The sequence below is a fragment of the Rissa tridactyla genome, chromosome 5 (genome assembly GCF_028500815.1).
Source record: "Rissa tridactyla isolate bRisTri1 chromosome 5, bRisTri1.patW.cur.20221130, whole genome shotgun sequence".
NCBI lineage: Eukaryota > Metazoa > Chordata > Aves > Charadriiformes > Laridae > Rissa > Rissa tridactyla.
Genome location: NC_071470.1, coordinates 73,844,487 through 73,857,601, shown reverse-complemented (window position 1 = coordinate 73,857,601; position 13,115 = coordinate 73,844,487). Strand labels below are relative to the sequence as shown.

The window sequence follows — 13,115 nt, the reverse complement described above, 5'->3', positions numbered from 1 at the left end:
GCATTGAGGGCGATAAAAAAGCAAGCTGGTGTCTGCGAGCTGCTCGTGTTTGAGGTCTTCCAAGCACGTGGAACAAACGTGTGGTTTTGCAGAATTTGCAGCCTTTTCTTTGAACATGTTGGACACAAGCCTACTCATACTAAATCCAGGTAAAACTGGGCTTATCGCTTCCACAACACCAGGGACTGCTATCCGTGGTCAGACTTGTAGCTTACATATTCCTCTGTTATACTGTAATATATTGTTAGAGCTACAGAGGAGGTCTGTTGGATGTGCCTTTTTAAAGTCCAACTATGTGTGACTTTTCAGATACTTCACCTTGTTTTTCATTATTCTCATTGCAACGTACAAGACCTTCTGAAATACTTACTCACCAAAAATCGTGTCAGATATTTGAAGTGTTAACCTCAGGTATATCTGCAGTGTGTCTTTCACTATTGTTTGTTTTTCTTCAACTGTTACTCTATCTCAGATGATTTAAAAATACAAGGATGATAATACAATATCCTGGCTGCAATAACACTGAACAGGGGGACAAGAAGTCCTGCAATTAGAGATAATATGCAGTCACCGGCTGTGCAGCCATTTGGATGAAAGTCTTGTCCTAACCCCAAATGGGCTTCAGACTTCAGCTTTGCCGGGTGAAATGCCCCGTGCGTGCCCCGTCCCTTGGTCTGCATGGGGAGCCTGTGGCTTCTGGAACATTTCCACACGGCAGTCCTGATGAGCACGGCTTTTACCCACCGAGTCAGCGGTGGCTTTGTCGGTTTCGTACTTGGTATTGCAGTTAGAGAGCAAATGTGAAAAACAGCTTTGAAGGACCTGACTCGGGGTATGTACTGCACGGAGTTTGTATTTAATCGTTAGTTGTTGGTTTCTGTGGGAGTTACCAAACCAGTTGAGCTACAGCGCTGGCATGAAGCCAAATGAAAAATACAGTTTTCTTCACTGTAAACATGACTGTCAAGCAGTAATGTTTTTCTCAGCTTCATTTTAAAGGGATTATAATGGAAGAAAATGAAGCTAAAACACGTTTTTATGCCAGTATTATACATGGAAGAATGTTATTTCCTTTTTCTTTTAATGAAAAAGTCTTAGAGAATAGAACATCCAAAATTATGTCTTAACTTGTAATCAGTTATCTGTGTTGCTAGATACTTGATGGAGTTGGTAAACCAATACATTTCTTATTCTAGTGTAGTTATGGTGAGAATCCTTTTTTTTTTTTTTGGCTCTGCAAACATGAAAGATATGTAAAGTTCTTTATTTTTAGTCCTTTTTGATAAAAGAAAAAAAATAGTGCCTGATAAAACTTAATGAATAACAGCAGCAAACACTAACCTCTATCCCCTCCTTCAGGCTTATTTTCAAACTCTCTTTTCAGTGGCCGATAGCTCTGTTAACTCATCATCAGGTATTCTGCTGAACTTGGCCATCCTTGCTTTGCTTTTGGGATTTATTTTGTTGGAAAATGTGTAAGTTCATCTTTGCCTTTCTAAGATAAATCCAAACTGTATTTAATGCTCACAGTGATTTCACCAGGACGTTGTCATGTAGTGCAACTGCACCAAATAGGGGACAACATCATCTTCACTTACTTTTCAGAATTAAATTTGTCAGACTTGTCTGCTTGGCCTGTAACTCTCTCTGTATTATTTTGCAGAGTGAGGAAAAAGCTTGTTTAACAAAATGTCTGATCAGCTGCTGCTTTGTAAAATGGCTTTTTGGGTACTAGGAGCAGAAATTGCATCTTGAAGAATGGATGTCGGTATCTGTGTAACTTGATGCACCGGAGGATGAAAAATCCTTCAGTTGTGCTTCATTGTTTGAATGAACTTTTTTAAGAGTTTCGTAATAGAAGAGTAAGAGATAGGATTGGAAGGGACTTTTGTAAGGGTCTTCTCATGTGTCCTGTCTCCTGAGACAGAATCGGCTGCAGTGAAACTTCTCCTTACAGATACTTTTCTTGTCTCTGCCTCATAACCTGAAATGACAGTGATTCCTGTGTTCCCCTTTGTAATCTGTGCTAGTGCTTCAGGTAATTAGGAAGTTTTTGTGAAGTATATGTGAATAGTTGAACAAAAGAATTTTAAACTAAATTTTATTAGGACTGGCATATTTTTATTTGCATATCTAATCCTTTTATTAAAAAAATCCAACCTGCCTCATTTGGTCTGGATGTTTGCAGGCATAGAGAAATTAAGAAATTGTTGAAAGCAGACATACGTGCTGCAGGTGAATTAATGAAATGGTGTGTAGCTTTCTGAAGGATAGGTGATGAAAGTTACACAAAGATCTCTGAAGTTCTCTGTAGGTCTCATGAGTGACGTCGATGCTGAAATCAGCCAGCAAGATCCTTCTTTCATTGTGTGATGGCAACGACACCAAACTGGTGTTCAGATTTTGCGCTTACTGCTCGGTGCAGTAAGAGCTGCAGCAGTAATGAATTGTGTTCAGGTTTTGAAGGTCAAGGATAGTGAAGGAGCGGCAGTTTGACTGGGCATCTTCAAGGTCTTGTGCATGTGTGTAACATCGCTGCTTTCTACAGCAGAGTCCCATGTTTACCCTAACAAATAAGCTTTTCTTTTGGATCTTGGGATGAGCCAACTCCTCAGAGTTCAAGGTACTGTCCCGGCAAGGAAGTGTTGAAAACAACAGGCTATTGTTGCACTTGGGCGTGCATTGTCCCGGACCCTGGGCGTCTGTATCCTGCCTCGCAGGCGCTACGAGCTCCGTCACAGCAGCTGGCTCTGGGCAGGCAGCCCCAATTTCAAGGAAACAGTTTGTAGAAGAGTAATGAGGTAGTTCTGTGGATCTTTGTGGGGAGTATTTTTTTGCACTGTAATAAGAGGAGAAGGAAAATTCCCCTAAAGCAAGCATTGAAAACTTCCCAGGAGGCAGTGGCATGGCATGCTGAGCTGGGGTGGAAGTGAACGTTTCGATAATGGAGAAGAGAGGAGGGGTGAGACGGAGGATGGCCAGAAAGGATCCTGAAACTGCAGAAAAGGCACTATATTTAAGGAAAGATAGGGAGGGGAATTGATGACAGGGGGGAAAAAACTCGAGGAGAGAGACTTGGGACAGGGTATGGACTAAGAGGGGTGTTTGCAGTAGTTTTCTAAGTAGAGTGAGATAGACTTGTATTTACTGATGCCAGTAAAAAAGGGGGATGTTGAAATTATCAAGAGACAGGAAGATAAAAGTCCAGACAAGGGTTTTAGCTGTGTCCAGATAGATAAGAAAGACTGTATTTGAAAGAAGTTACTCTGAAAGAGCTGCAAACATTTAAATTTACTTCATTATTTATTGACTTTAAAGATTATTTTAGTTATGTTTTCCTATCGCGAAAGGGGGGGGTGATGGACTTCTGGGGGTTTTTTTGAGTGTGTGTTTTTTTTAACTTAATTGTCTTGCTTTTTATTTTCCATTCTTTCCTCATGCTACATGATCATTTTGCTGGGGCGGGAGCAGGGCTTTCTGCCTGCTTACGTATCTGTGCTTCACGTGGCAAAGCTGGGAAGGCAGAGAGTGGCTGGCATCTCTGCAAAGGGTGGAAGCACGCTAGCATGGCTGTCTTCTAAGAATATGTAGTAAAGAAAAATAGGGAGGGTAACATTAAAGAAAAAAAGAAAGGGAAAAAAAAGGGGGGATGGCAAATCATTAGAGAAACGTTGATAGCAGTGAGAAAGCTGTTACACGAGGCTCAGTGTTTTTCTTTAACTGGGTAAATATTATTAGCGTTATTTCAGAACTACTCAAGAGAAAGGTGGTGTGGTTTTGGCCGGATTGGCCAATCAGAATGACAGATGTCCCTCCCCCCCCCACCCCGGGGAGGAGGGGAACAGATAAGGCGATTGACAAGTTTAGATAAAGAACTAAACTACTTTAATGAAAATAATAATAAATAAGAACATAGTAAATAATAAAAATTAAAGGAAAAAAAAATTATACAATCTATAGAAAACCGCATCCAGCTCCCAGGATGATGATTGCGTCGCTGGCAGACACAGGGAAAGTCCCAGACTGGAGTCAGCGACGGACAGGAGCTGAATTCTGGAACTGGAGTCAGGAATGCTCAGATTGGGATCAAAGGCAGACGAACAGACAGGGTCCTCCTCAGACATCGGCCACTGAAGAAAGAGCGAGCCAGAGCCCCCTTGCCCCTTTGATCCCTCAGCTTTTATACTGAGCGTGATGCACATGGGATGGAATACCCTGTTGGTCAGTTTCGGGTCACCTGTCCCGTCTGCTCCTCCCTGCAGGTGGGACCCCTCTACGCTTCTCCGCTTCCGACCCTCTAACGGGGCAAAACAGCGAAGTTAGCTGACCTTGGTTGTTATAGCAATAAGTCTAAGCAAGAGCCTCTGTGCATACCGTTCTTTGGTATAATCAGGTCTTATCACTCTGAGGGTGAACAGTTTCTGAACTATATGCTGTTAATTTCAGAGTTTAGTCAGTTAGAAGAGGCCCAGCTAAAAAGTAAAATTACAAATCAGAAAATTGGTTCTGTTTTACCTCAAACCAAGACAAAAGGGAAGAAGCTCTTACGGAAGTGTCGAAGCAGCAAAAGCAAAGGGATTTGACTAGCTTAGGCTGTTCAAAATGGATTGACTGCATTTCAAGTTGAGGCGCAGCCAGGGTGAGTGCTAGGACTCAAAACCTTAGAAGGGCTCTGGGTCTGCTAATTTTAGGCATTGCCAAGGAGGTTTCTTTTGATGACCAAATGCAATGGGGAACAGGAATTGCAGACTTGTAGGTGATAACTGATGCATTTAAGCTACAAAACAAATAGACTTCCGAAATGTTTAATGGGCACCGCCCACAGGAACTAGGATGTTTTATACATGTCTGCATGGACATAGATACTGGACATTCTGTCACCTATAAAAATATCCAGTAAATCAATGAAAATGAGCTTATATGTGTCTTTTGGTCCTTTTTCCAGTGTAACAATGCAGGTAAGTGAGGTATTTCTTAAGGTCTTACACCTATTTCACTTGAGAACTTTGAAATGATACTTATGCTTTCATTTTCTCTAAAGCCAGGGTCATGCCGGCTTTCTGTACTGACTTGGTTCTTGTGCTGCTCATCTTCACAGCCCGGAAGTCCAAAAAGTTGGGGAAATTGAAAGGGATGCACGAGGAGCAGCCACAGCAGCGGCAGCAGCCACCACCCCAGAGCCCCGAGGAAGGGACAACGTATATCGCGCCCGTGACTGAGCCCTCTGTAAACACAGCACTTGTCCCCCACATGTCTGCTATCTCACCAGCACTTACTCCCTCTCCTGTTAAGATCCTTGAAAGCATTGAACCGGAGATCGTGTATGCAGGATACGACAGCTCGAAGCCAGACACAGCAGAGTACCTGCTTTCCACCTTAAACCGCCTAGCCGGCAAGCAGATGATTCAGGTGGTGAAGTGGGCAAAGATACTTCCAGGTAGGACCACAAGGCATTTGGTGAAATTTCTCTTCCCTGTTCCTTTTAGCTTAGCGAACTATTTGCTTGACAAGTTGCATCTTTAATCTGTGGGCTGTGTTGAAAGCCCTCGCAGGGGTGTGTGTGATGAACATCCGAGAGAAGATTGTTGGGTTTTTTGATTTATGTGATGTTTGTTTCATATGTCTGTGATTGATATTTAAAAAGCTTTCATTTGAATAATAGCCTCTTAAGAAGAAAACATGTCACTGTGATGAAAAACTATGGGTTTGTTTTTTCAGAAGTATACTTTGTGGGAATGTTGCTCTTGTCGTTAATACTGGAAAAATAATGAGCAATGTATTTATTCAGTGCTGGTTTGGCCAACCATTGTAGACCGCAATGTAATTCATGGGTATTTTCTGGTTTGATCTCTAGGATTTAGAAACTTGCCTCTCGAGGACCAAATTACTTTAATTCAGTATTCATGGATGTGTCTGTCATCGTTTGCCTTGAGTTGGAGATCGTACAAACATACAAACAGCCAGTTCCTCTATTTTGCTCCAGACCTGATCTTCGATGAGTAAGTATTCCTTAATGGTCTTTTTCAGTGCAGGCTGGAAGGATCACTCTGTCTTTATTTGGTTTTCAGGCATACCTGCAGTCTAAGAAAAATTCAGCTAATTCCGGCTTAATAAGTAGCTTAATTTTCACTTTTTTTCAGTGACTCAGTTTTCAATTGGTGAAGCTTGATACTGCCATCCGCTTCTCCTTATATGTGTGGATGTGTTCTCAAACAAGGACCGTCCTGCTGGCTTGAAATATGACTGATACACAATCAGGATTTATAGAAAAAAACATTTTTTGGTATCTACTAGAGCTTGGAAAAATAACTAATTTCTAGGAAATATGATTGTTTAAATTGCTAGGTTTTTTCAGACCAGTCATACAATGGTGCTTTTCTTAACAACATACAGCTGTTCAATGTGTTTTCTTGACAGTCTTAATTACCCTTCTTTGCAACCATGAGAGAAGCCAAAATGTTTTTTCAGTAATGAAACATAACTTCTTTTATGATGCATTCAGACAAAAAGAAGGATCAACCAAGGAGCCATTCGAGTACGTGTGTTCCTTCATATTTTAAGTTTGTGTTTTAGTGCTTTGCTTTTGATGAGTATAATTTAATTTCTGTTCCATTCGCCGAGTGTTTATTCCAAGACAGTAAAGTCAAAATTTAAGCGAATACACAGGCAGTCAAACTGGGGTCATGTCATATGCTTATCCCAGAAGGTTTGGGTTTTTTCTAGAGGTAAAAAGGAGACATCATCAATAGGATATGGGTGCTCTTGAAGAAGAAAAAAAAAAAACAAAACCAAAAAAACCAGGAAAAGAATAAACAAAAAATAACTTACCGCTCAATCTACTGAAGCGTTTGAAATGTTTTTCTTGGAGAAGATGATGCTTTGTTGCTGTCCATCTTAATAGTCTTTCTTTGATTTAGGAATTCCTAAATAATTAATGTATATGAGATTGGTCCCAAAATAGCGAGCGATATCAAAGAAGGATCGTTTGGTTTGGGTGGTTGGTTTTTTTTTCAGGGGAGGAACTGGTGATTCACTGCATGTTGTTGAAAATGTAGTGTCAGCCATTTTCCTTGTTGAAAGCACCTCCACTGTGACTTGGACATTAGAGAACCATCACAGAAAAAGTGTCTGTAGCTAAAGCTAAGTGAAAATGTGAACTTAGAAGAGTTTAGTTCTCCTGGGGAAATGTAGACTAAAAGTTCAAACAGAGAAGCAGCTTTCCCTCATCTGAAGAAAGTCAGTGGGGGGGTCAAAATTTATTGGACAGGGAGATCAATCCCACTTGCAAATAAAAGTGTATGTGCATTGCTAGCGTTTTTGATACAGCAGCTAGAAGCAGCTTCCAGAAGTCGAGATCAATTGTGAGTTTTATGCTGCAAGCTTTGAAGGTAGGTGCCTGCAGAATTATGCTGAGGTTGATGTTGGAATCCAGTCGGGAATAGGAGCGCGATGTCATGGAGTGCAAAATAAAAACATCCATCCAAAAACATATACATATGTAAGATAGCGGTCTGGTCTTCTATGTGTTTAAAAATGTACTGATTGCAGAGCTACCAAAGGTAGCAGAAGGCAGATGTTTCCAAAGAGAAGAAAAATAAATTACTAGGAGCTGTGTTGAGATGTGGGAAAGGGGCTTTTGAAGTAGTTAATCAGGACAAGAAATCTCCTCAGAGGTAAAAGGGTAGGAGTTCAGTGCTTACTCTGGAATGGTAATGGGCACATCTCTGGAACAATAGGGTTCTTCTCATTTCGCTTACGTTTCATACTCGATGGGAAAACAGCCACTCAGGGTAGTAGCTGTGAGGCTGCATTTGGAGTCCGAGTTTTGGGCTCCCCAGCACACGAAAGTTTTTAGAAATAGCGGAGAGCCCTGTGGAGGTTGGCCAAGTGATTGGGGATGGCTGGGACAGCGAGGGAGCTGGGTTCGTACAGCCAGGAGAAGACCATGCTAGGTGCGGTGGGGATTTAATTGCAGCCTTCAGCTTCTTGATGAGTTGTTATAGAAAAGATGGAGTCAGAGTCTTCATGGTGGTGCCCAGTAGAAGGAGGAGAGGCTGTGATCACAAGTCTAGGACAAGAAATTGCCTCCTGGGCAGCAGGAGAGGAAGTTTCATAATGAGATGGTGAAATAGCAGAGCAGGTGCCCAGAGAGACATTGGAGTCTCTGTCTTTGAAGACGTCCAAGCCTTGACTGGGCAAAGCCTGGAGCAACCTGCTCCAACTTTGGCATTAGCCCTGCTGTGAGCAGGAGGCTGGACTTGAGACCTCCCGTGGTCCCTCCCAAGCTAACTTATTTTGTGATTTTAAGTTCGAGAGAGATGCATTGCTTTTCCCAATTTTGACATAAGGTCAGAGGTGAATTATTGGAATTGTAGAAGTCAGCCAATACAGTTCAGTGTGGAAAGCATTCAGATAAGCACAAAACATCATATATATTCCTGTTTGTGAAAATACACTGCTTTGAAGCTTTGCCCTGGAACAGCTGAAGGCTGGTCTTACCTTTACTTTTTAAGTACCATGAACTTCGAAATGTGGTGTGTAGTTATAAACATGAGCCTTCATTTCTGTGCCACGAGGTTTATCAGACCCCTAAGGTTCACTTGGTGCAACTTTTTGAGTGTTTTACTGCCCTTTGCATTTTAAGACATGTAGTAGTTGGTGCAGAATGAAGGGGAGATGCTTTAAGATGACTTTTCCTTCTGCTGGCTTGAGAGAGTTACATTTCTGTTATCACCTGGCCAAGATTTTCTTGGTATTTCTTCATATTGTGTCTGGAGAGGTCATTTCCTGTCTCTATGCAAGAAGTAATTAGGAAGGTCCCTGGCCGGTAGCATACACTTGGTGCCCTAGAGGGTTCAGCATTTTCTTCAATGAACAGTTAAAAAAGAGTGAAAGTAGAGGTTGGCATTAGCAGAATTATGTTGCTTTGTTTTACATTAAATGAATTTTCCGTTTACTCTTAACTACTGTGAATAAAAGGAAGTCGTAATGTTTCTGGAAGGCCATGATATATGATCTTGTTTTCTTTCTTATTCTGAAGGCCTGTAAACAAGGCGAATAACAAGTGAGGATCTCTGTTGTTAATAGCTGTTAAACGTGCCTTTGATTGTATAAAGACAGTGCAAAATGCCTCCCTACTAATACGTGGTTTGATTTCCTGTTAGGCTTATGGAAGGCTGGAAGTATTTGTCCACCTTCGTTTAGCCATGTTACGTATCTAATTAAGCGTACTGTTTGTCTTCATGGATCATGCCTATATTCCATTGCTTTAATTGGGCCTAGGTAAATGCGAAGATGTGAACTGAGGGATAAGAAAATGGCTTCTCAGCCTGTTACAGAAATGCCTCAAAACAGCCCGAGAAGAGGCATAAAATAGGCCAGTGCGTTGTGTGGTGTGTGTGTGTAAGTTACGGTATGTGGGGGGGTTCAGTCCATTTCTTTTGTAGCATAGTAGTTGTAATCAAAACTAATATTCTATACATATAGTTTTAGTTTCAATCCACAGTAAATCTTTACAAGACCATCATGTATGTGACACCACGTAATTCCTATTGGAGGTAAACACTCTTACAGGAAGACTGTTGCATATGTAATAACACTCAAAAGGTGCTGCAATAATGTTCTTAAGGCTGCAAGCTTAAATTCAAGAAGTTGCAAAGTTCCAAAATTAAGGTGATCTGTGAAATCGTAGCTTGAGCCCTTTGGGTATGTGCTTTGAAGACTGTATCCGTAACCAATGTTATCCCGTAATAGTTTTCCTGGGTGACTCCTTCCTTTTGGTATCGATCAGGTTGGGTGAGTTGTAGGGATGACAGAGGATCATGCAGTGAGAGACCTTTTGATTTTTGCTTCATTTGTGGCTGGCGAGGAAGCCTTACCTTGAATGAATCTAGGGATTTGGGAGAACAGAGAGATAGTAATGGGGAAGATTTTCTTAAGGCATGGCAAAAGACTATCCCTGATTCAAGACCTAAGCTCTGAGACATTTCAGGTTCCTACTGCAAAGTAACAGAAATCCCACAGGAAAAAAAAAAAAAGGCTGTTTTTTATTTAACTTGAAGCAGGGAGAAAATTTCAGACTTAGCTAAAGACTTACAACTAAAATTTTCTAATCTAATCCAACCTGAGGCAGGCATATGCATGGACAATTCAAGTCCAGAGCATTAAATTGGTAAAATTATACACAACTGAAAGCAGGAAACTGAGTGGTGCTGCTTGGAGTGGGTGCAAGAACAAAGCAAGGGGTGTAGCAAAATACAATGTTTTTTAATGCCAGCTTATTTTCAGGGATTCTGTCTGAAGCTATGTAAAATGAACTGTTTGCTACAGGGAACAGCCTAAAGCATGGTTTTTAAGACATGGTCCTGTAAGATAGGGAAGTTAGTTTCAAATTTCCTTGGTCTCTGCCTTACTGGATTAATTAATCATTGTACTAATAGCTAAAGCTACTCTTTCTGTGGCTATGTCCTTTTGAAGGAAAAGTCCCCAATGTTTTTGAAAAGTGGCAGCGTGACAGTTCTTGTCCTAGAAGAAATCTGATGATTTGAATCTTTCAATAGTAGGAGTTTATGTGTTTGCAGGGCAGAAGTCAGATGCCTAAATTGCGGAGGAAAGCAAGGGATGCTCCTTCCTTGCCCACGTTTCTGTGACGGGCTCAGGCAGTTGCTGTCCCACGGCCTAGTGGTGGCAACTTCCCAGGTATCTGCTTCCACCCATACATTAAGTCAGGGCATCGGCTGGCAACCTTTCAGAGGCTCAGGAAAGGATAAAAAGTATTTACGAGGCAGCACTGCCAACAGAAACCCAGCAGGAGCCAAGACGTGGCACCACGGGGATCCTCACTCCCCCAGCATGGGAAACCAGTGGGAGCAGTGGGACATGGGCTGCCTTTCGGGGCCATGGCTTGTGCTCCCAGTACATATCCCCCTCCCAGCTGGAGGCCAGAAACTGCATCCCTTATGGCAAGCTGCCCTGCTTATCTACTCCTTCCCTAAGGAAGTGGGATGGTGGCTTTTCATTTCTCCACAGGGCAAAAACCCAGCTGATGGCATTGCTGATGAATATTAACAATCAAGACGTGAGTCCTCTTTGGCACACGTCGGTTTCTGCCGGCATAAAGAAACCAGAGGGCCAGCCCAACACTGGAGTTGCCCCACAGGTCTCCGATTTTCTTTTGATTTTAGGTTTTACACGGTCTCTCTGTAGAATTCTAAATCTTTGGGAGCTTTTGAAGAGGAGACTCAAATTCCAGAACCGTTTACTGTTTTTAGGAAATTTACCCAAATTGTCTAATTTACCATTCCAGCCTTATCTAGCTGTAAAATAGCAATGATGTGGGATACTGAAAGAGTTCAGTAATGCTGAGACACCGTGTTGAGACCACATTAGTACATTGAAGTATGGCATCAATATTTCAACAGTATTTTGCAAATGCACCTAATGACTAACGTGCTGTGTGTTTTCTCGCTCCTTTGATTTTTCTTGGTTTGTCATCTGCAGCATAAAGAATAAATCATAGGTGTGTAAGTGTGCAGGTTCTGAATTTTGTGGCTGTTGTACTTTGTTCTAACTGTCATTGGATTTTTACAGAGATTTTTACCCTAGTCAGGGACTTGAGGGTTGGCCTGATAAAAGCAGCACTAGACATTGCATGAGGTACCCAAAATTGTTAAAGTGAACTTGGAAAAAACAAGTCTAAAGACTGAGGCCAGTTTTCACAAGCATTTGGATCAGCGATGTCTTTTTTCCATCTCTGAAATTACTGTATTACATCATATGCAGCTCAATCCTTAGAGTGAAAAGGCTTCAGTAGAGGCTGCAGTTTATTGGACATCACGTGCAAAACATTAAGAGCAGAATATACCAATTGATGTATTGGCTGCTGCTTTTCACTGATAAGGTGAAGCTTCAGGCTATCGATTTTGAACTAAGAAGGGGCTGTCCTTTCATTATTGCCATTTGCGCAATTGTGACACTACTGGCCACTAGTCTGTAGTGCAGTATGGATGGCTCTTTCATTGTAAAATTTAATCATCCACTCCAGATATTTTTAAATAACGCAATAATATTATGTATGTAATGTAGTTTAACAAACTAACAAAGGTTACTACAAATTAATATAAATCTTTCCTCTACAGTGCAAGATTTAACTTTCAGTAAAACAAGAACGTAGTATTGCAAGGATCTTTCATGCTATGCCTTTGGTAGTTGTCCCAAGTGGGAAGTTTTAAAATTCAAAAGCAGACAGAGGTTGATATTAGCAATAGAGGAAAAATAGAGAATAAATTTTTCAAACGAGAAAGTTGATGTAGAGTAAATGAGTAGAGAGAGCCTGAAAACCAGCTTCAGTACACGGGGATTTATGTGAATTTTCTGTGCTAGTGTTGTCCTGGGATGTGAATGGGCAGAGGATTTTGCAGCACTGAGGAAAATCATAAAATTAAACTAAGATATAGCTCGGATGAATAGGTAAGATTTTATTTAAAATCTGCATTTATTAATTATGTGTATTTTATTAGTAAATAGCATGTTCGTTGTCTTTTCATTATGTTCCTAATATACTTGTGGAAGCTGGGACCATTAGGATTTGGCATTCCTAAGGCAGCGCAAGGATGCAGCTGCCTCTCTGTGCCCTTTCGGTGCTGAAGCCTGTAAGTCTTTCTGGTATTCTGATTTCTATAGTAACAGCCGAAAGATAAATGTAATAAAATAAGCTGAATATTTAAGAACAGCAGATTTTTTTTTTTTAACCTTATATACCCCAGGGCAGGGTGGGAATGATTACTTAGATCATCTGTGAGTGGTGATAAAGCCAATAAGTAGCTTCTTTTATTGTTTAAAAGATTACTTTTTCCCCATTTACATGTTGCAGGATGATGGGTGTTAACCCTTTTGGTTTCTTTTGCAATCTGTTAATCCTGTAGTGTCTAAATTTAGGTACCTTTTTGTAATCTCTTTCATCTGGCAGTTTTCAAATCCCTCATTTTTAATTAGTATTCCCACAATGATTGTTGATAAGAGTTGTCAATGTTCATTCTTTGCTAACAAATTGTGTGTGTGATCGCTGATCTTGTTAAAAGGTCAGCAAGCTCTCCTTGATATTCCTCCCTGCGTGA

At 41.0% G+C, this 13,115-nt stretch overlaps 1 protein-coding gene across 3 annotated transcripts in view; it reads left to right on the top strand.

Annotated features, from left to right (window-relative positions):
* The window catches only part of NR3C2 (nuclear receptor subfamily 3 group C member 2), a 222,833-nt gene that overhangs the window by 177,845 nt on the left and 31,873 nt on the right, over positions 1 to 13,115 (top strand). For all 3 annotated transcript variants that reach the window (XM_054202137.1, XM_054202140.1, XM_054202139.1), the window contains exons 5-6: positions 5,099 to 5,437; positions 5,855 to 5,999. In XM_054202137.1, coding sequence (XP_054058112.1) covers positions 5,099 to 5,437; positions 5,855 to 5,999 — 484 coding nt within the window. The remainder of the gene's footprint in view (positions 1 to 5,098; positions 5,438 to 5,854; positions 6,000 to 13,115) is intronic.